Genomic DNA, 23,028 nt, shown 5'->3' with positions numbered 1-23,028 from the left:
AAGAGTTAATAAGACCAAAAGCTGGTTCTTTGAAAAAATTAACACAATTGATAAACCATTGGCCAAACTGACAAAAGCAGGAGAGGAAGCAAATAACCCGAATAAGAAATGAGATGGGCAATATCACAAGACACCCAACTGAAATTAAAAGAATCATATCAGATTACTATGAAAAACTGTACTCTAACAAATTTGAAAACCTAGAAGAAATGGATGAATTTCTGGAAATATACTACCTACCTAAACTAACACAGAGGTAGAACAACTAAATAAGCCCATAACAAAAGAAGAGATTTTGAAAACGTAATTCAAAAACTCCAAACAAACAAACAAAAAAGCCCAGGCCTTGACAGCTTCACTGGAGATTTCTACCAAACTTTCAAAGAAGAGTTAATACCACTACTACTAAAGATATTTCAGAGCATAGAAAAGGAGGGAGTACTCCCAAACTTATTCTGTAAAGCCAGCATATCCCTGATACCAAAACTAGGTAAAAAAAAAAAAAAAAAGACACCACAAAAAAAGAAAATTACAAACCCTGGTGGCGTAGTGGTTAAGTGCTACAACTGCTAACCAAAAAGTTGGCAGTTTAAATCCACCAGGTGCTCCTTGGAAACTCTATGGGGCAGTTCTACTCTGTCGCATAGGGTTACTATGAGTTGGAATCGACTCGACAGCAATGGGTTTGGTTTTGTTTTGGTTATATCCCTGATGAACTTAGATACAAAAATCCTCAACAAAATTCTAGCCAACAAAATTCAACAACATATCAAAAACTAATTCACTGTGACAAGTGGAAATCATACCAGGTACGCAGGGAGGGTTCAGCATTAGAATAACAGTCAACGTAATCCATCATATAAATAAAATGAGACAAGAACCACATGATCTTATCAATTGATGCAGAAAAGTCCAACACACATTTGTGATAAAAACTCTCAGCAAAGTAGGAATAGAAGGAAAATTCCTCAACATAATAAAGGGCATTTATACAAAGCCAACAGCCAACAGCCAACATCATCCTAAATGGCGAGTCTGAAAGTATTCCCCTTGAGAATTGGAACCAGACAAGGATGCCCTTTATCACCACTCCTATTCAACATAGCAGTAGAGGTCCTAGCCAGAGCAAGTAGGCTGGATAATGAAATAAAGGGCATTCAGATTGATAAGGAAGAAGTAAAATTATCTCTATTTGCAGATGACATGATCTTACACAGAGAAAACCTTAAAGAATCCTTAAGAAAATTACTGAAACTAATAGAAGAGTTCAGCAGAGTATCACAATACAAGATAAACATACAAAAATCAGTTGGATTCCTCTACACAAAAAAAGAGAACATTGAAGAGGAAATTACCAAATCAATACTGTTTAAGGTAGCCTACAAGAAGATAAAATACTTAGGAACAAATCTAACCAGAGACATAAAAGACCTCTACAAAGAAAACTACAAGACGCTGTGCCGAGAAACCAAAAGAGACTTACATAAGTGGAAAAACATACCCTGCTTATGGATAGGAAGACTCAACATTGTAAAAATGTGTATTTTACTGAAAGGGATCTATAACTACGATGGAATTCCAATAACATTTTTTAATGAAATGGAAAAACAAATCACCAACTTCATATGGAAGGGAAAGAGGCCCCAGATAAGTAAAGCATTACTGAAAAAGAAGAACAAAGTGGGAGGCCTCACACTACCTGATTTTAGAACATATACTGCCACAGTAGTCAAAACAGCCCAGAACTGGTACAACAGATACATAGACCAATGGAACAGAATTGAGAACCCAGACATAAATCCATCCACATATGAGCAGCCGATATTTGACAAAGGCCCAAAGTCAGTTAAATGGGGAAAAGACAGCCTCTTTAACAAATGGTGCTGGCATAACTGGATATCCATCTGCAAAAAAATGAAACAAGACCCATACCTCACTCCATGCACAAAAACTAACTCAAAATGGATCAAAGACCTAAATATAAAGTCTAAAACAATAAAGATCATGGAAAGAAAAAATAGGGACAAGGCTAGGAGCCCTAATACATAGTATAAACAGTATAGAAAACATTACTAACAATGCACAAACACCAGAAGAGAAACTAGATGACTGAGAGATCCTAAAAATCAAACATCCAAAGACTTCACCAAGAGTAAAAAGATTACCTACAGACTGGGAAAAAGCCTTTTTTTTTTTTAATTAATTAATTTATTTTTATTGTGCTTTAATAAGTGAAAGTTTACAAGTCAAGTCAGTCTGTCATCCAAAGATTTATATTACTGTCCCCCAAATGAGACAGCACACGCCTTTCCTCCATTCTCTGTTTTCGAGTCCATTTGGCCAGCTTCTGACCCCCTCTGCCCTTTCATCTCCCCTCCAGAAAGGAGACGCGAACATAGTCTCATGTGTCTACTTGATCCAAAAAGCTCATTCTTCACCAGTATCATTTTCTATCCTATTGTCCAGTCCAATCCCTGTCTGAAGAATTGGCTTTGGGAATGGTTCCTGTCTTGGGCTAACAGAAGCTCTGGGGACCATGACCACCAGGGTGCTTCTAGTCTCAGTCAGACCGTTAAGTCTGGTTTTTTTACGAGAATTTGGGGTCTGCATCCCATTGTTCGCCTGCTCCTGCAAGGGTTCTCTGCTGTGTTCCCTGTCAGGGCAGTCATCGGTTGTAGCCAGGCACCATCTAGTTCTTCTGGTCTCAGGCTGATGTAGTTTCTAGTTTATGTGGCCCTTTCTGTCTCTTGGGCTCGTAATTACCTTGTGTCTTTGGTGTCCTTCCTTCTCCTTTGCCCCAGGTGGGTTGAGACCAATTGATGCATCTGAGATGGCTGCTTGCTAGCATTTAAGACCCCAGATGCCACTCACCAAAGTGGGATGCAGAATGTTTTCTTAATAAGTTTTATTTTGCCAGTTGACTTAGATGTCCCCTGAAACAATGGTCCCCAAACCCCCGCCCCTGCTACGCTGGCCTTCGAAGCGTTCAGTTTATTCAGGAAGCTTCTTTGCTTTTGATTTAGTCCAGTTGTGCTGACCTCTCCTGTACTGTGTGTTGTCTTTCTGGGAAAAAGTTTTTAGCTATGACATTTCTGATCAGTGTCTGATCTCTAAAATCTACATGATACTGCAAAAACTTAACAACAAAAAGAGAAATAACCCAACTAAAAAGTGGGCAAAGAATTTGAACAGGCACTTCACCAAAGAAGACATTCAGGCAGCTAACAGATAGATGAGGAAATGCTCATGAGCATTAGCTATTAGAGAAATGCAAATCAAAACTACAATGAGATACCATCTCACTCCAACAAGGCTGGCATTATTCCAAAAAACACAAAATAATAAATGTTGGAGAGGTTGTGGAGAGACTGGAACACTTATACACTGCTGCTGGCAACGTAAACTGGTACAACCACTTTGGAAATCGATCTGGCGCTTCCTTAAAAGACTAGAAATAGAACTACCATACGATCCAGCAATCCCACTCCTTGGAATATATCCCAGAGAAATAAGAGCCTTTACACGAACAAATACATGCAAACCCATGTTCACTGCAGCAGTGTTTACAATAGCAAAAAGTCGGAAGCAACCAAGATGCCCATCAACGGATGAATGGATAAATAAGTTATGGTATATTCACACAATGGAATGCTATGCATTGATAAAGAACAATGATGAATCCATGAAACATTTCATAACACGAAGGAATCTGGAAGACATTATGCTGAGTGAAATTAGTCAGTTGCAAAAGGACAAACATTGTATGAGACCACTACTATAAGAACTCAAGAAATAGTTTAAACACAGAAGAAAATATTCTTTGATGGTTACAAGGGTGAGGAGGGAGGGAGGGAAAGGGTATTCACTAATTAAATAGTAGACAAGAACTATTTTAGGTGAAGGGAAAGACAACAGACAATACAGGAGAGGTCAGCACAACTGGACTAAATCAAAAGCAAAGAAGTTTCCTGAATAAACCAAACGCTTTGAAGGCCAGAGTAGCGTGGGCAGGGGTCTGGGGACCATGGTTTCAGGGCCATCTGGGTCAATTGGCATAATAAAACCTAGTAAGAAAACATTCTGCATCCCACTTTGGTGAGTAGCGTCTGGGGTCTTAAACTCTGGCAAGCGTCCATCTAGGATACATCAATTGGTCTCAACCCACCTGGAGCAAAGGAGAATGAAGGATACCAAAGACACAAGGTAATTATGAGCGCAAGAGACAGAAAGGGCCACATAAATTAGAGACTACATCAGCCTGAGACCAGAAGAACTAGATGGTGCCTGGCTACAAATGATGACTATCCCCACAGGGAACACAACAGGGAATCCTTGATGGAGCAGGAGAGCAATGGGATGCTGACCCCAAATTCTCGTAAAAAGACTGGACTTAATGGACAGACTGAGACTAGAAGGACCCTGGATGTCATGGCCCCCAGACCTTCTCTTAGCTCAAGAGTGGAACCATTCCCAAACCCAACTCCAGATAGGGATTGGACTGGAGTAAAGAAAATGATACTGGTTGTGGAGTGAGCTTCTTGGATCAAGTAGATACATGAGACAATATGGGCAGCTCCTGTCTGGAAGGGAGATGACAGGGAAGAGGAGGACAGAAGGTGGCTGAATGGACATGGGGAATACAGGGTAGAGATAAGGAGTGTGCTGTCTCATTAGGGGGAGAGCAACTAGGAGTACATAGCAAGGTGTATATAAATTTTTGTATGACAGACTGACTAGATTTGTAAACTTTCACTTAAAGCACACACACACAAAAAAAGAATTAAGGGTAAGGCCTGCAGGTTTGTTTTGGAGTAATAGTATCACAAGAGCAGAGGCACCCCCTTGAGGCCATAATGTGAGGCCAATGGTGACACCAGGAGAGCCTCCAATGACCTTGACTTTAGAGAAAGGAGATGGAGTCTGATCAGATTGCAAGGTATAGTCAAGTCACCTTTCTATGGACAATTGTGGAAGCTGAGAATTTCTCGCTAGTGGCCACTATAAACCTACGAGGGCTGAGGTTTGTTTGGATGAAGAGTTTCAGCAGGTTTCCCTATAGCCTTTCTCTGCTTTCTATAACCCTAGGGTTTCTCATTTAGGACTCCTTCCCCAAAAGAAAGAGTGAGGGCTTTGGGCCCAAAAGACATAGGTTTGAATCTTGATCAGCCATTTATTTGATATGGGAAAGTCACAAAACGCTTCCAAGCTGCAGTTTTTCTTCTGCTGTGTTTGGGTTGGACTGTATCTCAAAATATGTGTTGGAATCCTAACCCCTATATCTATGGATGTGATCTTATGTAAGGATTGGGTTTTCTTTGTTAGGTTAATTAGGACATATTAGTGTAGAGTATGTCTTAGAGCTAATCACTTTTGAGATATAAAGAGAGCAGATTAGGCACAGAGACAAGGAAGCACAAATCGGGGAAAGATAGATGCCACGTGGAGATCGCCAAGGAATTGAGGAACAAAGACTTTCCCCCAGATCGGATAGCAAGAGAATCTTCCTGTAGAGCCCTGTTAACCTGAATTCAGACTTATAACCTCCTAAACTGTGAGGAAATAAAATTCTGTTCTTTTAAGTCACTCACTTTCGCTATTTCGTTACAGCAGCACTAAGAAACTAAGACACTCTGTAAAATGGGGATAATAATGCCCCCTGGAGGCTTACGGAGGTTAAGTGATTGCTCACACCCTATTGCTGGTAAGCGTGGTGGTTAGTATTTGAACCCTGTGTGTTTGAACCTAAAGCCTATGTTCTTAACCACAGAAGGTCATTGGAGCCCAAGTCTGGCAGTCCTGAAGCCAGTGTTCTTTCTACCCCATCAATCAATCCTTAGTGACAGATGGTCGGAACAGGCAGGGATGTGGGAGTGCATTATGAGCTTTGGGCTCTGGGGAGGTGTCCGTCAGAGAGCTGTCACTGTGTTGGAATGATGGAGGAAGATCTGAAGAAGTTGCAGGATGCAGACTTGCGTCTAACCCTTACCATCCACATGGCTCTCTGCAGAGGTTCTGGGGGCCAGGGTGGGAGCAGATGGCATGTCCTTACCTCATAGCACATGAAGAGACCTGTGGGTCTGGTGGGCTTGATCCTGATGCCAATGTTTCCTTCGGTATTGGGAGGCAGGATGTTGCCATTTTCGTCAATGATCTGGAGCAAGAGGTCTGTGAATCCCATCGTGTAGGGCTCCCCCAACCCTACTGGCCCACCCAAGCAGCACCTGGCTCATTCATGTGTGATCGACAGGGATAATGGGTGGGGGTAGTGGTGGGGGAGCCCCATTGAAAATATAATCTAATGGTCCAAAGTGTTTGAAACCAGCAAATGGTGAAACCCCAGTCATGAATGTATTTGGTTCATGGGCATATGTTGTTGTTGTTGCTGCTGTTGAGTCGGCTCTGACTCATAGCGACGTTATGTATAACAGAACGAAACATTGCCCAGTCCTTGCCATCAAACACGAACATGTAAACCCAGTAAATCCAGTGCCATCGAGTCAATTCCGACTCATAACGACCCTATAGGACAGAATAGAACTGCCCCATAGAGTTTCCAAGGAGCAGTTGGCGGATTCAAACTGCCGACCCTTTGGTTAGCAGCTGTAGCACTTAACCACTACACCACCAGGGTATTGCAAATGTTTCTTTCTGCTAGAAAACACTGTTCAAGGAAAACTGAAGGCACTAGGTTGTGGAAACACTTGCCAGTACTACCTCCAGGTACTCTGTTCTTATTCATTGTGTGATGCTGTAGCTGCCAAGGCAAGCTGCATTAGAGCCCACAACACCGCAGTTCTCAATGGAAACCTCCATAGGAAATTGGATGAAACATAGTGAGAGAGGAGGAAGGACAAGTTGGGAAGGGAAGTATGGCTGGTTATGACACCTGGTGTTGAACACAGTTCAACCTATCTACTCTCTGCCAATGAATGCACTTGGGCCAGACCTGGACGTCAAAGGGTGAGATGGCCTTCCCCAAGGAACCCGGCTTGATCTTCATTCCCCTGAGAACACCACACAGTATTCCCTGTTAAAAAAAAGAAGAGGACTAGGATTGGCAAAAGAGTTCAGGCTGGTTGCCACGCAGCAAGAATCACACACCGAATCCTCTGGCTCACAGATGTCGTTTGATGCTGCACAAACAGCCCGTGTTGGGAAGCAAGAAGGTCCACATTCTGGTCTCCGTGCTTTGAACCAACTCTACTGAGCTGACATTTGCTGCACCCGACATGGGCTGGCCCTGTTGCAGATAGTGGCTAGAGTCCTCAGGAGTTCATAGCCTAGTGTGGAGGCAAAGAAAGAAGCAGAGGAGCAAGGCTGGAGGCATGTAATGTGGGATGTGGGGTGCCTGTCATATGCCAGGAACATGCCAGTTTGCCAGGGGGAGCCATGAATCCATTCAACAAACATTTACTGGTTGCTGTTGGATGGTGACAGGAATCTTGCCTCAACCACTTCTCAGGTTTATGTGAAGGATCTGATCTCGCTTGCTAGTCCCTCTGGTAGCAATGCCCAAGGAGCCCTGGTGGTGTGATGGTTAAGCACTCGGCTGCTAACCAAAAGGTTGGCAGTTGGAACCCAGTAGCTGCTCTGTGGGAGAAAAGACTTGATCTGCTCCTGTGAAGACTACAGCGTAGGAAACCCTACTGTGCCCTATAGGGTCTCTACGAGTCAGAATCGATTGGAGAGCATGCAACAGCAGCTATGCCCCACCCCCTTTGTCTTCCTGATGAACTTTATTCCTTCCTGACAGTTCTTTCGAATGTCAGTCTTTCTATGGCTAAGAGCTTTACAATCAAAGAGACCAGGGTGTAAGTCTTGACTCCACTACTTGAGAGTCGTGCCATTTATCTCCCTTAATCTCTTCCTCTCCAAAAGTGGAATAGTTATAATACTTACCTCTCAAGAGTGCTTGTGAAAACTCTTAATAAGTGCCTGGCACACACTAAGTGTTCAATAAATGTTGTTGTTAGGTGCTATCAAGTTGATTCCAACTCATAGCAACCCCATGTGGCAGGGTAGAACTGCCCCATAGGGTTTCCTAGGCTATAATCTTTTTTTTATTGTGCTTTAGGTGAAAGCTTACAGCTCAAGTTAGTTTCTCATAGAAAAATTTAAGCACACATTGTTATGTGACCCTAGCTGTTATCCATATAATGTGACCGCACATTCCTCCTTTCTGCCCCGGATTTCCCGTGTCCATTCAATCAGCTCCTGTCCCTTTCTGCCTTCTCTTCTTGCCTCTGGACAGGAGCTGCCCATTTAGTCTTGTGTATCTACTTGAAACTAAGAAGCACACTCTTAACGAGTATTGTTTTATGCCTTATAGTCCAGTCTATTTTGTGTCTGAAGAGTTGGCTTTGGGAATGGTTTTAGTTCTGAGTTAACAGAAGGTCTGGGGGCCATGTCTTCTGGGGTTCTTTCAGTCTCCGTCAGACCATTAAGTCTGGTCTTTTTCCATGAATCTGAGGTCTGCTCTATCAGGGACTCTCTGTTTCATTCCCTGTCAGGGCGGCCATTGGTGGTAGTTCTTCTGGTCTCAGGCTGATGGAGTCTCTGGTTTATGTGCCCCTTTTGTCTCTTGGGCTAATATTTTCCTCGTGTCTTCGGTGTTCTTCATTCTCCTTTGCTACAGGTGGGTTGGGACCAATTGATGCATCTTAGATGGCCATTCACTAGCTTTTAAGACCCCAGATGCCACTCGCCGAAGTGGGCTACAGAACATTTTCTTAATCAACTTTGTTATGCCAGTTGACATAGATGCCGCCTGAAACCATGGTCCCCAGACCCCCTAGGCTGTAATCTTTATGGGAACAGCTTGTCAGGTCTTTTCCCTCATGGAGTTCCTGGGTAGGTTTGAACCATGGACCTTTCAGGTGGCAGTGGAGTGCTTAGCTATTGCACCATGATCACTTCTAGCTATTACTCAGCCTCCAAGAAAAGTCAGTTGGAAGATTCTCCTTCTGTAGTATTTCCCCCCATGCTTCTACTGTAGTCCACAGGACATTATAATTATTTCTGTTTCCATTGGTAGGTCATGAGCATCCTGAGAATAGCAACTGCCTCATTCATCTCTGCGTTCCCAGCATGTAGCACACTACCCACCTAATTACAACAACAGTAGTTACAATGTGAGCACAAACTATGGTCTGGGGACCGTGGCCAGAGCTTTATATACTTCTTTACATATACCTTATCACAGCCCTGTGAGATCAACATTGCAATTCTCATTTCAGAGGTTAGGAAGCTAAGCCTCAGGAAGGTTGAATGATATGTCTAAGGTATTATACCTATAATTAGCAGGGCTTGGACTTGAATCCATTCTGAGTTCCTAGGAGATGAAGCTCTTTCTCCTCTGCCATGTCGCTGTTCATACTGTTGTTATTAGCCGCCATTTAGTCAGCCCCCAACTCGTAGCTACCCCACGCACAATGGGACAAAACACTAGCTGGGCCCGGTCCCATGCCATTCCCACGTTAGGTTGTGGATTGTACCATTATGATCCATAGAGTTTTCATTGGCTGATTTTTGGAAGTAGGTCACTAGGCTTTCTTCTAGTCTTTCTTCCTTAGTCTGGAAGCTCTGCTGAAACTTGTTCAGCATCGTGGGGGCAACTTGTCAGCTGCTTAGCATCATAGCAATACACAAGCCTCCACTGACAGACGGGTGGTGGCAGTGTCCAAGATATATTGATGGGAAATGGAACCCGGGTCTCCCACATGGAAGGCAAGAATGCTCACACTGTAGGTACGTGAAAAATGTTGTATGGATGAGTGAATAGGTGTGGAAGTGCTTTGAGAAATGAAGCACCATCTGGGTGTAAGGCAATATTCTGCTGTTGCAAATGATTGATGCAAAGGGACTGGTTCGTGAGTGTAGTGCCCAGTTCTTCACTCCCTACTCCCACCTTGCCCAAACACAAACTCAAGTCAGGACCTGTTCCTGGCCTAGAGGCAGACCAATTAACTGATTTATTTTTGTTGCAAAAATCTATCAGACATACGGGAACTGGGACTAGAGCATCCATTTTGCTATAGGGTCTGAGATGGGATGGGAGTTATCCCTCCGTCAACCAGATGGATAGTAGGAAGATGAGGGGAAGGGCTTCCATCTGGCATGGAAAGTGGATTAAGAATGTGTTGAAAGAGTGATACCCACCAACCTCATCAATGGTAAAATTCTTGAGGTTTGAAACCTACATGATATTCTAAATACTCTGCCCACCTGGGGGCTTAGTGACTAGTGCCCTCTTTGGGACCCTTGTGTGTGTGTGTGTGTGTGTGTGTGTGTGTGGGCACACATGTGTCTTTGGTGTACACAGAAATCTCTCCCCCCCCCACCTGCTAATGTCCCACCATCAGACCTGTGCGTTGTCATCAGAAACACCCAGAAATGAACTTCTGGAGTCCTCTCCTACGCTGCCTCTGTGATTGCTACCTTGAGAAGGGATGGTGGAGTGGGCAGGACTTGTTGGTGGCCATGTTTTGCAGAACACCTCCTATACTACTACCATGCTTGGGTTCCCTTTAGCTAACGATCATAGGAACAATGGCAAAATGTCCTCAGACCCCTTTTAAAGTTCTTTCCAATCGTTTTCAGCACCTTGGTCCCTTGATAAGTTGATGAGTTGTGAATTGCCTTTCTGCAAACTGATTTTGGGCAAATTAGCCTAGAGCTCTTGAGCCTTCCATATGCTTCTAGCAATCTTGTACCTCTGAACACCCTTGTGGCCTGACTGAGCTCATCTGGGCTTAATGGCTGAGCACACCCAGATTGGCCCAGAAGTGCACTGTCCACCTACCGTTTCCGACTGTCCGTAGGCCTCGTGGATCAGAATGCCTGTCAGTTTTTTCCACTTCTCTAGCTCCTCGGGTAGCAGAGCCTCCCCGCCAGTACTGCAGTGCTCCAGGGCTGGGAACTTGAGACTGAGGGGAGCACAAGGAGTCACAGATTTTGGGTAGGGCCTTGGAGGCTGCCCCATGCCCAATTGCACTAAAAGCAAATGCAGTTTTGTAACCTGGATTATTCAACCTCTTCTTCCTTACTTTCTTACACACCTTCTAGGCATTGTCAAGTGGGTGAGGGAGAAGACCTCAAGGACATGCTAGAATGATAATAAAACTGTACTGCCTTCCATGGAGGGTATGTGTGATGGTTAGTGGTACGTGTTTAGTGGTACATATCAACTTGGCTAGTCTATAACCCATAACCCATTGCCATTGAGTCAATTCCAACTCATGGCGATCCCTTGTGTTACAGAGTAAAATTGCTCCATAGGGTTTTCTTGGCTGTAATCTTTACAAAAGCAGATTTCCAGGCCTTTCTTCTGTGGTGCTGCTGGGCAGGTTCAAACTGCCAATCTTTAGGTTAATACTTGAGGCTAGGTTTTTTTTTTTTTTTATAGTACCCAGTTATTTTATCAAACACTAATCTTGTTGCTGTGAAGGTATTTTGTAGATGTGGTTAACGTCGACAGTCACTTGACTTTAAGTAAAGGAGACTGACTTTGATAATGTGGGTGAGCTACATCCAGTCATTTGAAGGCCTTAAGAGCAAAAACTGAGGTTTCTCAGAGAAGAAGAAATTCTTGCTCAAGACTGCAGTGCTAACTCCTGCCCAGCCTACTAGCCTGCCCTACAGATTTTGGATTCAAGAACACAATGTTTGTATCAACTCCTGCTGAGTTTCCAGCTTGCTGGACTACCTTATAGATGTCAGACTTGTCAGCCCCCACGATAGCATGGGCCAATTCCTTAAATAAACTTCTTTATATATATGTATTGGTTCTTACTGGTTCCATTTCTCTGGAGAACCCTGGATTGATATAGTGGTATGTTAACTGAAGGGGTTTTTATATCCCTGAGTGGGATGTGAAAGTTAGGGTTTGGAAATGAATTGCTCAAGACATAAGGGAGGACAGGACTGAGTGAGGGAGAATGGAGAAGGGTCACAGGTGGCAGCATTGAGAGAAGGGATTTTGGAAAGAAGTCAGAAATGAACATTTGCAGTAGTTTTCTGGGTGCATTGTGTGATATAAACCGACCCCCAAAAATCTTCCATAAAGAATACAAAAACAATCACAAAATAATGATTGGGTTTCCTGAAGAAGATGAGGAAGTGATTGAGGGCTGAGTAACAGCTGGTATGGGGCTGAGTCAGGCCAGATCTTGGGGATAAGGGAGATAACAGGAATCTTATCACCTTTTCATCTTTGTCACTCTCTTGTACGTACAGAGTTAAGAGTGAGGAGCCAGAGGGCTAATTTCATTTAGGGTGTGTCAGGAAGTTAACTTTACCCAAAGAATTTGGTCTTTGTCCTTTGTTCCTGAGAGATAACCTCCAAAACCTTGGACTTTCCCGGATGATTGAAGAGTCATTGATTGAAGCGCCTTTGATGACCTCAGCTGAAGGTTAATGACTCATGTTGGGTTGGGGCAGACTACAGCAGAAAGACCCACTTCGTGGTGTGCTGTCTACCTCAAGATATCGACCAACCTCAGAGGAGAGAGGCTAGAGTTTGAATTACATAATGAGACCCCCCCAATAAATCTTGGATACTGAAGTTCCATAGCCTTCCCAGTTGGTATAGATGTTGATGTTTGTGAGGAGATAGTGCATTTAAGACACAGAAGCTCTGTGTTGAGAACCCTCACCTTAAGCGTCGTTTGTTCGTATCCTTTTTGCCATCATAAAGCTGTAATCATAAGTACAGCATTTTCCTTGAGTTCTTGAGTTGTTCTAATGAATTATCAAACCCAAGGGAGTAGTGGAAGCTAGCAAGTCAGAAGCAGGGAGCTTGGGACCCCTGAACTTGTGGCTAATATCTTGGGGGGGTAGAGGGAACCCCTGAATTTATAATCAGCAGATCAGAAGTGATGATGTTGTACAGGGGACTCCAAGATTGTGTCTGGCGTATGAGGTCTTGGGCAGACTTGGCTGTCTGGAGGACTGTGCCTTTTGTCATGTGAGGTCTGACCTAGCTCCAGGTAGTTAGGGTCAGAGGAAGAGATGCTGCCTGTCTATTTGGTGTCAGAGCAGAAGTGAGGCAGAGGGGAACAGAGTTGAGTGGGAACTGAATTGATCTCATTCAGTTGGTGTGAGAAGTAGAATTGATTTGATATTTATACAGGCTATCTTCCTCATTCTTCTAGAGCTTTGCCCAAAGTGGGCAGTATCTTGGGTAGGGTCATTGGTCAGGCACATGCCCTGATTGAATTTTTCTGAGCTTGGACAAAGGCCACCATCTGAAGAATGATGTAAAAAGCAGCTGTAACGTGAACTTTGAAATACACATGGAAACAGAACCCAGCTAGACTGAGGTTCCACGAATACAATGAAGTTGCATTTCAGCGTTAGTTTTCAGAAACGTAGTCATTAGATTTGATGTTTTAACTCTTACACCTAAAATAACATTAGCACTGATTTTTGAAGTTCAGTTTCAGCCATTTCAACTTCAGAGTCTCTAAAAGTTACATAAATGCCCATGAGGTTCAAAGAGCAGATTTCAGTTTGGCTAAAAATTAACACTCCAACACAGGGAAATTCAAAAACCAAACTACAATAAGATCACACTGCATACCCACCGGATTATGAGGTATTAAAAATTAAAAACTGACAACAGCCAAAATTGGCAAGGGTATAGAACAACAGGAATTCTCCTAATCTTCTAGTGGGAGCATAAATTGGTTCAATACTTAAGAAAATATGTGGCAGTGTACAGTGTTAATGTGACCTCGCCATTGCTCTGCTAGAAAAAGCCCTACAGAAATGTCTGCTTGTTTGCACCAGGGTACATGTATAAGAGTTCAATGCGGCATTATTCATCAATAGCCCCAAACTGAAAGCTACCTAAATATCAATTAGTGGTAGAATTGATTTTAAAAATTGTGCTATTTTTATAAAATGGAATATTAGGCAGCAATGCAAATAAACTAGCTATAGCCGTATTCCACAGCATGGGTACATGTTAGAAACATAATGTTGAATGAAAGAAGCCATATAGAACAGAATGATGTATGAAACATATATAAGGTTTAAAGGCAGGTATATCTGAATTATTTGTTTAGGAATATTTCATTAAAAGGTAAACTATAATGGAGAATAAGGAGGTGAACACCATAAAAGTCAGTATAGTGGTTTCCTTGAGGGGGGAGACATATGGAGGTCTCTGGGATACTGGCAGTGTTCTATTTTTGTGACTTAGTTGGATGGTTACACAGGTATTTTCTTCCAGACAGTTCATTAACCTGTACATTTATGTTCTGTGCATTTTTCTGTATGTCTGTTATTTCACAATAAAAATATTTTAAAAAGAATAAACCCACAATGATGCAAGGCCGACTGAGTGTTTCTCTAGGTTCTCTGGGTCTGGAGTCAATGAACTAATTAGACTGGCTGATGATTTTCACCATCGTCACTTAAAACACATTCAGGCACACGTGCACAGACTACCCTCAAAGAACCAAAGGAGAAAACAACCATGATGCCTCAGATTACTTAAAATCCTACCCAGAGACTGACGTTACCAGCCACTTCTACTATACCTGGTGAAATTCTGCTGCATAATCATTCTATAAATGGTCGGTGCACCAAGGCATTGGGTGATGGGGTATTTGAAGAACATCTGGAAAGTGAGAAGAGAAGGGATTGTATTTTTACAATTAAGATAAAAACTCTCAGCCAATTCTTAGCACTGTAGTTCTGACCTCACCTCTAAGAAAGCCCGTTTATTGACTTGTTAATTTATTCAATATCTGTATATTGAGCCTGAATTTTGTACATGGCATTTGGTCTTGTGCTGTTGGGGAAAGTAAGAAGAATAAGATAAATCCCCAACTCTTATGGAGACCAAAAAAAGCCCCATTGCTGTAGAGTCAGTCCTACAGAATAGAACTGCCCCATGGGGTTTCCAAGGAGCAGCTGGTGGATTTGAACTGCCTACCTTTTGGTTAGTAGCCAAGCTCTTAACCACTATGCTACCAGGGCTCCTCTTAGGGAGAGTAGGTACTAATAGAAGGGGTAAGACCGGACTCAAATGATAAGGCAGAATTTGGTAGGTATCATGAGAGAGATGGAAACCCTGGTGGCGTAGTGGTTGAGCGCTACGGCTGTTAACCAAGGGGTTTGCAGTTCGAATCCGCCAGGCGCTCCTTGGAAACTCTACGGGGCAGTTTTACTCTGTCCCGTAGGGTCGCTATGAGTCGGAATCGACTCGACGGCAGTGGGTTATGAGAGAGATTTGAAGCCTATCCTTAAGGACATAAAAATACAATTGATTTTGAGTCAACTTCGACCCATGGTGATGGTGATGTCATGATGATGGTGTGTCAGGGTAGAACTGTGCTCCATAGGGTTTTTTTTTTTGTAAAAATTTAGATAACACATTTGACAATTCAACGTTGTTTACGCGTGCAATTAAGTGACACCAATTACATCAATCATGTTGTGCAACTATCACCAATATCTATTGGGTTTTAAATGGTGATTTTTCAGAAGTAGATTGCCAGGCCTTTCTTCTGAGGCACCTCTGGGTGGACTCAACCTTTCAATTAGTAACTGAGTACATTACCTATTTTCACCACCCAGGGAGTTTATAAAGACAGAGCAGATTATATTCCTTCTGGTTGGGTTGCCTGGGAGTGGGGGTTTGAAGGAAGAGAGGGCATTTAATTGGGGCATTAACAAAAGGAGAGGGTGTCTACAGGCAGAGAAGTAGGAGAGGCCTCTGAAAATAGATGGAATAACTGGAGCAAAGTCTCAGGGGCTGAAGAAACATTTAAGCGTAGTCAAGTAATATGGTTTATTTAGATATATAGGAACTGAACAAGAAATAACATTTAAGCAGGATGAGGTTAGTTGGAGCCAGATTATGTAGGGTCAAAAACGTCTGAGCTTTAACTTCGTTTGGCTGGAAGTGGGATGCTTTCTGGGTTTTAGATCAGGGTGGAAATATGCTAGGAGAGTGAGAAACAGTAAAGACGAGAATGTGGGTTTTGAGGTCTTCCTGGTCAGAATTTAAATCCTGACTCTGTTACTTAAATTTTCTGCAACTCTGCTTCTTCCTCTGTCAAATGGGACTATCCACTGCTTGCAGCACCATGATGTGACATAAAGGGCACTTTGGGGAAACCTGCCTCCACTCTGGCTCCTTTCTTCCCCTTCAGTATCTTGACAGGCCCACGTGACCCTTTTTTTTTTCCAGTAAGCTACTTTGAAGTGGCTTTCTGTTACATACACCCAAGGGAGCAACGCTAAGCACGTAAAGATTGAAGATAACATGTGTCAAATGTCTTTTCCAGAGCCTGATGCTTAATAGGTGGTCACCAAATATTGGCTATGATTATTGCAGACTAAGTTGTAATTTTGAGCCCTGGTGGTACAGTGGTTAAAGCACTCAGCGGTTAACTGAAAGGTCAGCAGTTCGAACCCACCAGCTGCTTAGCTGGCGAAAGATATGAGTCTGCTTCCATAAAGATCTCCAGCCTTGGAAACCCTTTGGGGCAGTTCTACTCTGTCTTATAGGATTGCTATAAGTTGGAATTGACTCGACGCCAGGGGGTTTTAAGTTGTAATTTCTAACTCATCTGGGTGCTTTGCAGCTTCCGGTGGCAGAGAGATAGAGAGCAGGAGGCTCTTGTAGCATATCTGGCAGGAAGGACTCATTTGGGGGAGTGGGCAGAGAGGACATGGAAGGAATATTTTGTTTTGTGAACTTTGGTTAGTGAATTTATAATTAACTTTGTTTTTCATTTTAGCCAACATTTTCTATCTTCAATCAGAGGAACTGAAAAAATAAATTAAAATAAAAACATTATTATTCAAAATTCACAAAAGTAATCAGTGGAAAATAAATCTGAATAATTAAACTTTCAAATACTGTTTTTTTTTTTGTACATTGGTAGCATTAATACTTTTGAAATTATCTAATCTTAAAACTACACTAAGACTTTTGGGACACCCTATATAGTGGAGAATGAACCCTGGTGGTGCGATGGTTAAGCACTCGGCTGCTGACGGAAAGGTGGGTGGTTCGAATCCACCCAGAGGCTCTGAGGGAGAAAAGACCTGGCGATCTGCTTCTGTAAAGATCGCCTCTACCCACCAAAACAAAACAAAACAAAACAAAAACAAAACCTCTTGCTGTCAGGTCGATTCAGACTCACAGTGACCCTACAGGACAGAGTAGAACTGCCCCATAGGGTTTCTAATACTGTAATCTTTAAGGACGCCTACTGCCACATCTTTCTCCTGCTAAGCGGCTGTTGGGTTAGAAGTGCTGACCTTTCTGTTAGGAGCTGAGTGCTTAACCACTGCACTACCAGCCTAGGGAGCCCTATATGTTCAGTTCTAATTTGATTCTGTCACTTGGGGTCGGAATCAACTCAGTGGCACCAAACAACATACAGTGAGGGAGAATTAGACCTGGTGAGAGGGGGAAAGGGTGGAGTCATTATTGTCTTTTCTGCAGCTTTAAACCTGTTGAGTTTGTATTTCGTTCTCCAGACTTGCTGGACTTGAAGAATTAAAGAGGCCCTTTTAAAGAGTTAGACTTAAAGAGACTGGGAGATGCCACCTGGAGAGGCCCCCACCCTGGTTGAAAGTTCTCTCCCCTTTGACCTCATTTGGTATGCACAAACATTTTTCCCTGCTTGCTCACAAGTTTTGTTTCAGACATTAAACAAAGCCCTTTTGAATAGATAAGTTTAAATGTTTGGGCGTTCCTTATGTCCTGCTCTGATATGACCTGATGGTATGTCCAAATATATAAAGGATCCTTTGTTTTGTTTCTCTCTCTCTGTTTGTCTCATAAAAACTCCCAGCCTTTCTCTGTCCAGCAGAGCATGTCTCACTGAGACTGTGCTGCCAGTTCATGAACCTTTTCTGAAACCATATAAACTCTGGAAAATTAACTTCATCAGAACTTTTTAAGAAGCCTTAGAGACTGGCTGGAGGTAGGCAGTAAATCATGATCACAGGCAGGAGGAGAAATTGGCAAAACTGGGATAAGAAGTTCCATTTGTTATATTCCAAGCTCTCTGCTTTTGAACACTTTACTATACTAAGTAACACACAACACAATACACACACACACACGCACACACCCATGCTAGCTATCTGGTTGAGCCAGGAACCAGAATCCAGGAGACCCAGGCTTATTCTGGTTGTTTTAATTTCTGTTTCTCAAAATGTATGTTCCAGGTCTCATGTCCCCATAGATCTGGGGAAGGGCCCAGAAATAGGCATTTTCATCAAGGTTACATCTTGATGTGATTATGATACGGTGACTGTGATTCAGTGCTCCACACTTTGAGAAACCCAGAACCGGGATTATATGCTGCTAACGGGCTTCTTGCCTAAGGAAAATATTTCTCAGGAGAGTCCAGCTTTTGGCCTTGAAACATTGATTTCTTCCAACTTTGTTGATACTGAAAGGTTATTCTGCTTACCTGTACAATGATCTTGGGGTCAAACTGGGGCAGATGATGGATGAAAACTGTAGCACCTGCTGTCCATGGTTCAAGCAGGGCCCCTAGGATAGCCATAATCCAGCCTGGGTCTGACAGGCACCAGATGATATCAGACGTCTTCAGCTGTAGAAGTTTCCTGCTAGCTCCAAAATACAGTCATCTCAGCTGTGTGATTGGGAGCTGGGGACTCTGATTTTCAGGTAGGAGTACATCCCTCTTACTCCAATTCATGTGATTTATATGGGGCTGATCCACCCCTCTCCCCCAGGTCCCAAATGTGTGCTAATTAATCAGTCATATTTCCCAGGAACAGAGCTGAGAGATGGAGAGATGAAAACCTAATGCAGGTGCTCTCCAGACATGTCTGAAGCCAAACCCTGGACTTCTCTCTTTCATGAGCCAATAAATTCCCTTATTTCCTTTTTGGCTTAAAGAGGTTTATGTTGGGTTTTCTGTCATTTGCAATAGACAGAGAATCCTAATTAAGACACTCTCTTGGCGAGAGAGTGGAAGCAGTTATCCTAAGGGCAATAATTTATCCGTGGTTGGAAGGTGTCATGGGGGAGGTTTCTTATTTCTCTACCTGAATTCTATAGCCTCTGAGGGAGCTTTGTGTGTATGGCTCCTTAAGGAAACAAGACTAACTCTCCTACTTGCTGGCTTTGGCTTTGAGGAGCTTTTCTATTAGTGGGGAGTGGCTTTGATGAGTCATCCACACTCCCTCATCCTATCTCTCTTAGGGTTGTGGCACATCCATAGAAAATTACTAGTTATGGGGTGGTGGTGGCGGGGGGTGTGAACCTTTCTTCTGAGCTTCAGTACTTCCTCCGATTACCCACTGGACTGCGTATGTCTTCTGGGATGTGTCTCAGGCAACTCAAGCTGGCAGATCATAATCTCTCCTGCCTTCCTTGAGCTGATTCTCCTCCAGTGTTCTCTGTATTTCATTGAATGTCATCACCATCCATGAAACTGTCCAAGCTAGGAACTTAGGAGTCAGCCTTGACTCCCTCCTCTTTCTCACCTTCCACATCTAGCCAGAAGCTCTTGTTGACTCTATTTCCTAACATCTCAAAAAATCTCAGATGTACTCAATTCTTTCGTCTCTCTGCCACCTGGTCTAGGCCACCACCATCTTGCAATTGGATTATTCTAAGAGCCTCTAACTGGTCTTTCTGACTCCATTCCCACTTTCTCCAACTCATTCTCCATCCAGCAGCTACAGCATTCTTTTCAAAACATAAACCTGATCAGTTCACCCTATTGATGAAAACCTCTCACTACCTCCCCATCGTTTTCCTGACAAGGTACAAACTCCACACTACAGCCCACGAGGCCATGCATGATCTGCCCCCTGTGTACTTTTCTAGCTCTTCCCGTGGGCCCCTCTCCAGCTGAGAGGCACCAGCTATCCTTAAATCTTCGTAGTTCTCAGAATACTACTTTTTATATCTATGTGCCTTTGCACATATTGGAGCCCTAGTGGCGCAGTGGTTAAGAGCTGTGGCTGCAAACCAAAAGATCGGCAGTTTGAGTCTACCAACCACTCCTTGGAAACCCTATGGGGCAGTTCAACTCTGTATGAGTCAGAATCGACTCAATGGCAATGGGTTTGGTTTTTGCACATATTGATTCCACTGCATGGAAAGCCCTGCATTCCTCTCACTCACATTCTTCCTGGGCTTTTGCTACTTAAACACACAAACAAAGAAACCCCAGCTTGTTGCCATGGAGTTGATTCCAACTCATGGTGACCCCATGTATTGCAGAGTAGAACTGTGCTCCATCAATTAGCTCAAAAACCCACTGACCACAAGAAGCCTTCACTGACTCCAGTTCTGGTTTAGTAATTTAGAAAATATATAGAATTAGGTCTGGTCTGAATATTACTAGTTTGGGACCAGAGCGGCGGGCAAGAAGAGGTTTGATTGAGGGTGGACTAAACCATTAACCCTGAGGTGAGTGCTTCAGCCTCTCTGTGTTGCTTGGTTTACTTTAGGGGCTGTGGCTTAGGGTATGGTTTGGTTCCAGGTATGTCTCCCCAAGCAGCTTATTATTTGGAAACCCATCTCTGATTTGCCCATAATGGAGGAGAGGAGGGGACCTGCCACCTCAGGCACCACTGCAAGAACCATGCTATCATTCACCACCAAACTCTGGAGGCACTTATTTGTGTGGTTTGAAGAATTCCCACTGCCTCTACCCACACACACGTCACACACATTCTTCATGCATATTCTCCGCACACTGCACCTGCGTATCCTTCATATACACATATCTACCCTCTCTACACAGACACATACACCCTACACTCTGTGCACACACACACACACACCACTCCAGATCTGCGACCCATCCTCTAAGTTGGTGTCCTGTTTCCTACCATGAAGGGAGGGAGGATCGTAAGGCAAGTCCGTGGCTGTGTTTTGCCATCTTGGGGAAGCCTGTGGTTCCACTGGTGAAGAAGATGGCCATGGGGTCCATTGTCTTTGACTTAATACAGGTGTGGTCTGGAGAAGCTGATCTGCAAAGGGATTTAAGACAAAAGAAGAAAAGTCATATTTGCTGTTTTTCCGCCCTCTGAAGAAGCAAAGGAAAGAATATGAGGCTTGGAGTTAGGAAACTAGGGGTTTCCAACACTGGAGGGAAAATAAGCTCTCTTGGTCTTAGGCGTCATACTGACTTTATGGGTAATTTGGACAAGTGGACTGCCAGTTATTCATTTGAAAAATGAGGAAAATACAGTGATTAAAAAAAAATTTAACAAATACTTAAATAGCACTTACTATGTCCCAGGCAATGCTTTAAGTGATTTATAATTATGAACTCCTTTAATGTTCAGAGTAACCCTAAAGGGTGATTACTGCTCTGATTCCCATTTTGCAGATGAGAAAACAGGCTCAGAGAGGTTAGATAATGTGCCTGAAGATGTAGCACTAGCAAGTGGTGGAGCCAGAATTCAAACCCAGACAGTCTGGCCTTCAACCTGTTGAGCTGCCCATCACTTGGCTGCCTGTCTCCCAGCACTTGGGAGCAGATGGTATCTCCCACTGATCTGCAGAGAGTACAGTCATTAAGTGACCAGAAACTCACTTGATCAGTGACCAGAAGTCCAACCACCCTTCACGGCGGTGGTCAGACACCAGGAGCTTAGTTATCAGAGAGGGGCACTCAGAAGCCACAGAGTCCACTTCTGGGGCAAAGGTATCTGTGGTCACGATGCCCTTAGCTTCAGACTTTTGTAGTCGGTAGAGAATGTCCTTGGCTGTCATCAGGGTGGTCCCAGGCATGAAGATGATCCCTGGGGATAAGAAAGGAACTGTTTGCTTTCTGTTACTCTTTCACAATTATGGGTCTCAGTTCTGATTGTCTGCTTGGAAATCTCCTAATCTCTTGCTATGCAAAAATATGATCAGGGAACGAATAGCATTACCACTACTGTAATGGATTGAATTGGGTCCCCCAAAAATATGTGTATCAGTTTGGCTAGGCCATAATTCCCAGTACTGTGTGATTGTCCACCATTTAGTCATCTGATGTGATTTTCCTGTGTGTCATAAATCCTATCACTATGATGTCGATGAGATGGATTAGCAGCACTTATGTTGATGAGATCTGCAAGATTAGATTGTGTCTTAAGCCAATCTCTTTTGAGATATAAAAGAGAGAGGTGAGCAGCGAGACAGTGGGGATCTCATACCACCAAGAAAGCAGTGCCAGGAGCAGAGCCTGTCCTTTGGACCTGGGATTCCTGTGCAGAGAAGCTCCTAGACCAGGAGAAGGCTGATGACAAGGACCTTCCTCCAGAGCTGACAGAGAGAGAAAACCTTCCCCTGGAGCTAATGCCCTGAATTTGGACTTGTAGCCTCCTAGACTGTGAGAGAATAAATTTTTATTTGTTAAAGCCATCCACTTCTGGTGTTTCTGTTATAGCAGCACTAGATAACAAGACAACCACCTAAGAGCTGATTTGAAGTGCAAAATCTCAGGCTGTGCCCCAAACGTACTGAATCAGAATCTGCATTGTAACAAGACCCCCAGGTGACTCCTATAGACATTAGCATTTGAAAACCCTGCCCTAACTTCTACTACAGATGGGTCCAGCCAGAAGACAGGTGGTCCTTACCTTACTTACATAGCTTTACACTGGACCTGGGAATATATATATGAGTAGGACAGAGACATCAGGATTAGCTGCATCTCTGCCCCCTTATCTTTATTCCTCCACTTCCCTCTCTGTTAGTCTCTTGATGTCATCTCGTATCTTCTCTCTTCCTTAATTCTGCATATCCAATTAATTGATAACCATATTGTCCTTTGCATTTTTCTGCCTGCCTTTCCATCTCCACCATTAACAATTAGTTCAGGCCATTGTGTGCCCAAATGAACTCTAACTTCTCCACCGGATACCCTTTCCAGAATCCTCCTGCCACCTCCTACTATACAATTGCTTGTTTACTTTCCATAAAGCACTTGTTTCCCCCTTCCACCCCCCAAGTTTTTTTTTTTTTTTCATTCCTGCACTAACACCTGTAACCTCTCTCCAGGAAAAACCAAGCTC

General features: G+C 43.3%; 1 protein-coding gene across 2 annotated transcripts in view; it reads right to left on the bottom strand.

The window, feature by feature from the left end:
* Positions 1 to 23,028, bottom strand: part of ACSM1 (acyl-CoA synthetase medium chain family member 1) — a 50,852-nt gene that overhangs the window by 13,375 nt on the left and 14,449 nt on the right. The window contains exons 3-10 of one of the 2 annotated variants that reach the window (XM_023558812.2): positions 21,561 to 21,768; positions 20,851 to 20,991; positions 19,852 to 19,861; positions 18,447 to 18,590; positions 14,544 to 14,623; positions 10,802 to 10,925; positions 6,947 to 7,027; positions 6,050 to 6,151 (exon numbers count right to left, since the gene is read on the bottom strand). In XM_023558812.2, the coding sequence (XP_023414580.1) occupies positions 6,050 to 6,151; positions 6,947 to 7,027; positions 10,802 to 10,925; positions 14,544 to 14,623; positions 18,447 to 18,590; positions 19,852 to 19,861; positions 20,851 to 20,991; positions 21,561 to 21,768 (890 nt within the window). Of the gene's footprint in view, positions 1 to 6,049; positions 6,152 to 6,946; positions 7,028 to 10,801; positions 10,926 to 14,543; positions 14,624 to 18,446; positions 18,607 to 19,851; positions 19,862 to 20,850; positions 20,992 to 21,560; positions 21,769 to 23,028 lie in introns of both variants that reach the window. The other variant, XM_003418883.3, reaches the window with a different exon arrangement.

The sequence above is a fragment of the Loxodonta africana genome, chromosome 12 (assembly GCF_030014295.1).
Source record: "Loxodonta africana isolate mLoxAfr1 chromosome 12, mLoxAfr1.hap2, whole genome shotgun sequence".
Lineage (NCBI taxonomy): Eukaryota > Metazoa > Chordata > Mammalia > Proboscidea > Elephantidae > Loxodonta > Loxodonta africana.
Note: the sequence above shows the minus strand (reverse complement) of the source record. Positions and strands in the feature narration are given on the sequence as shown.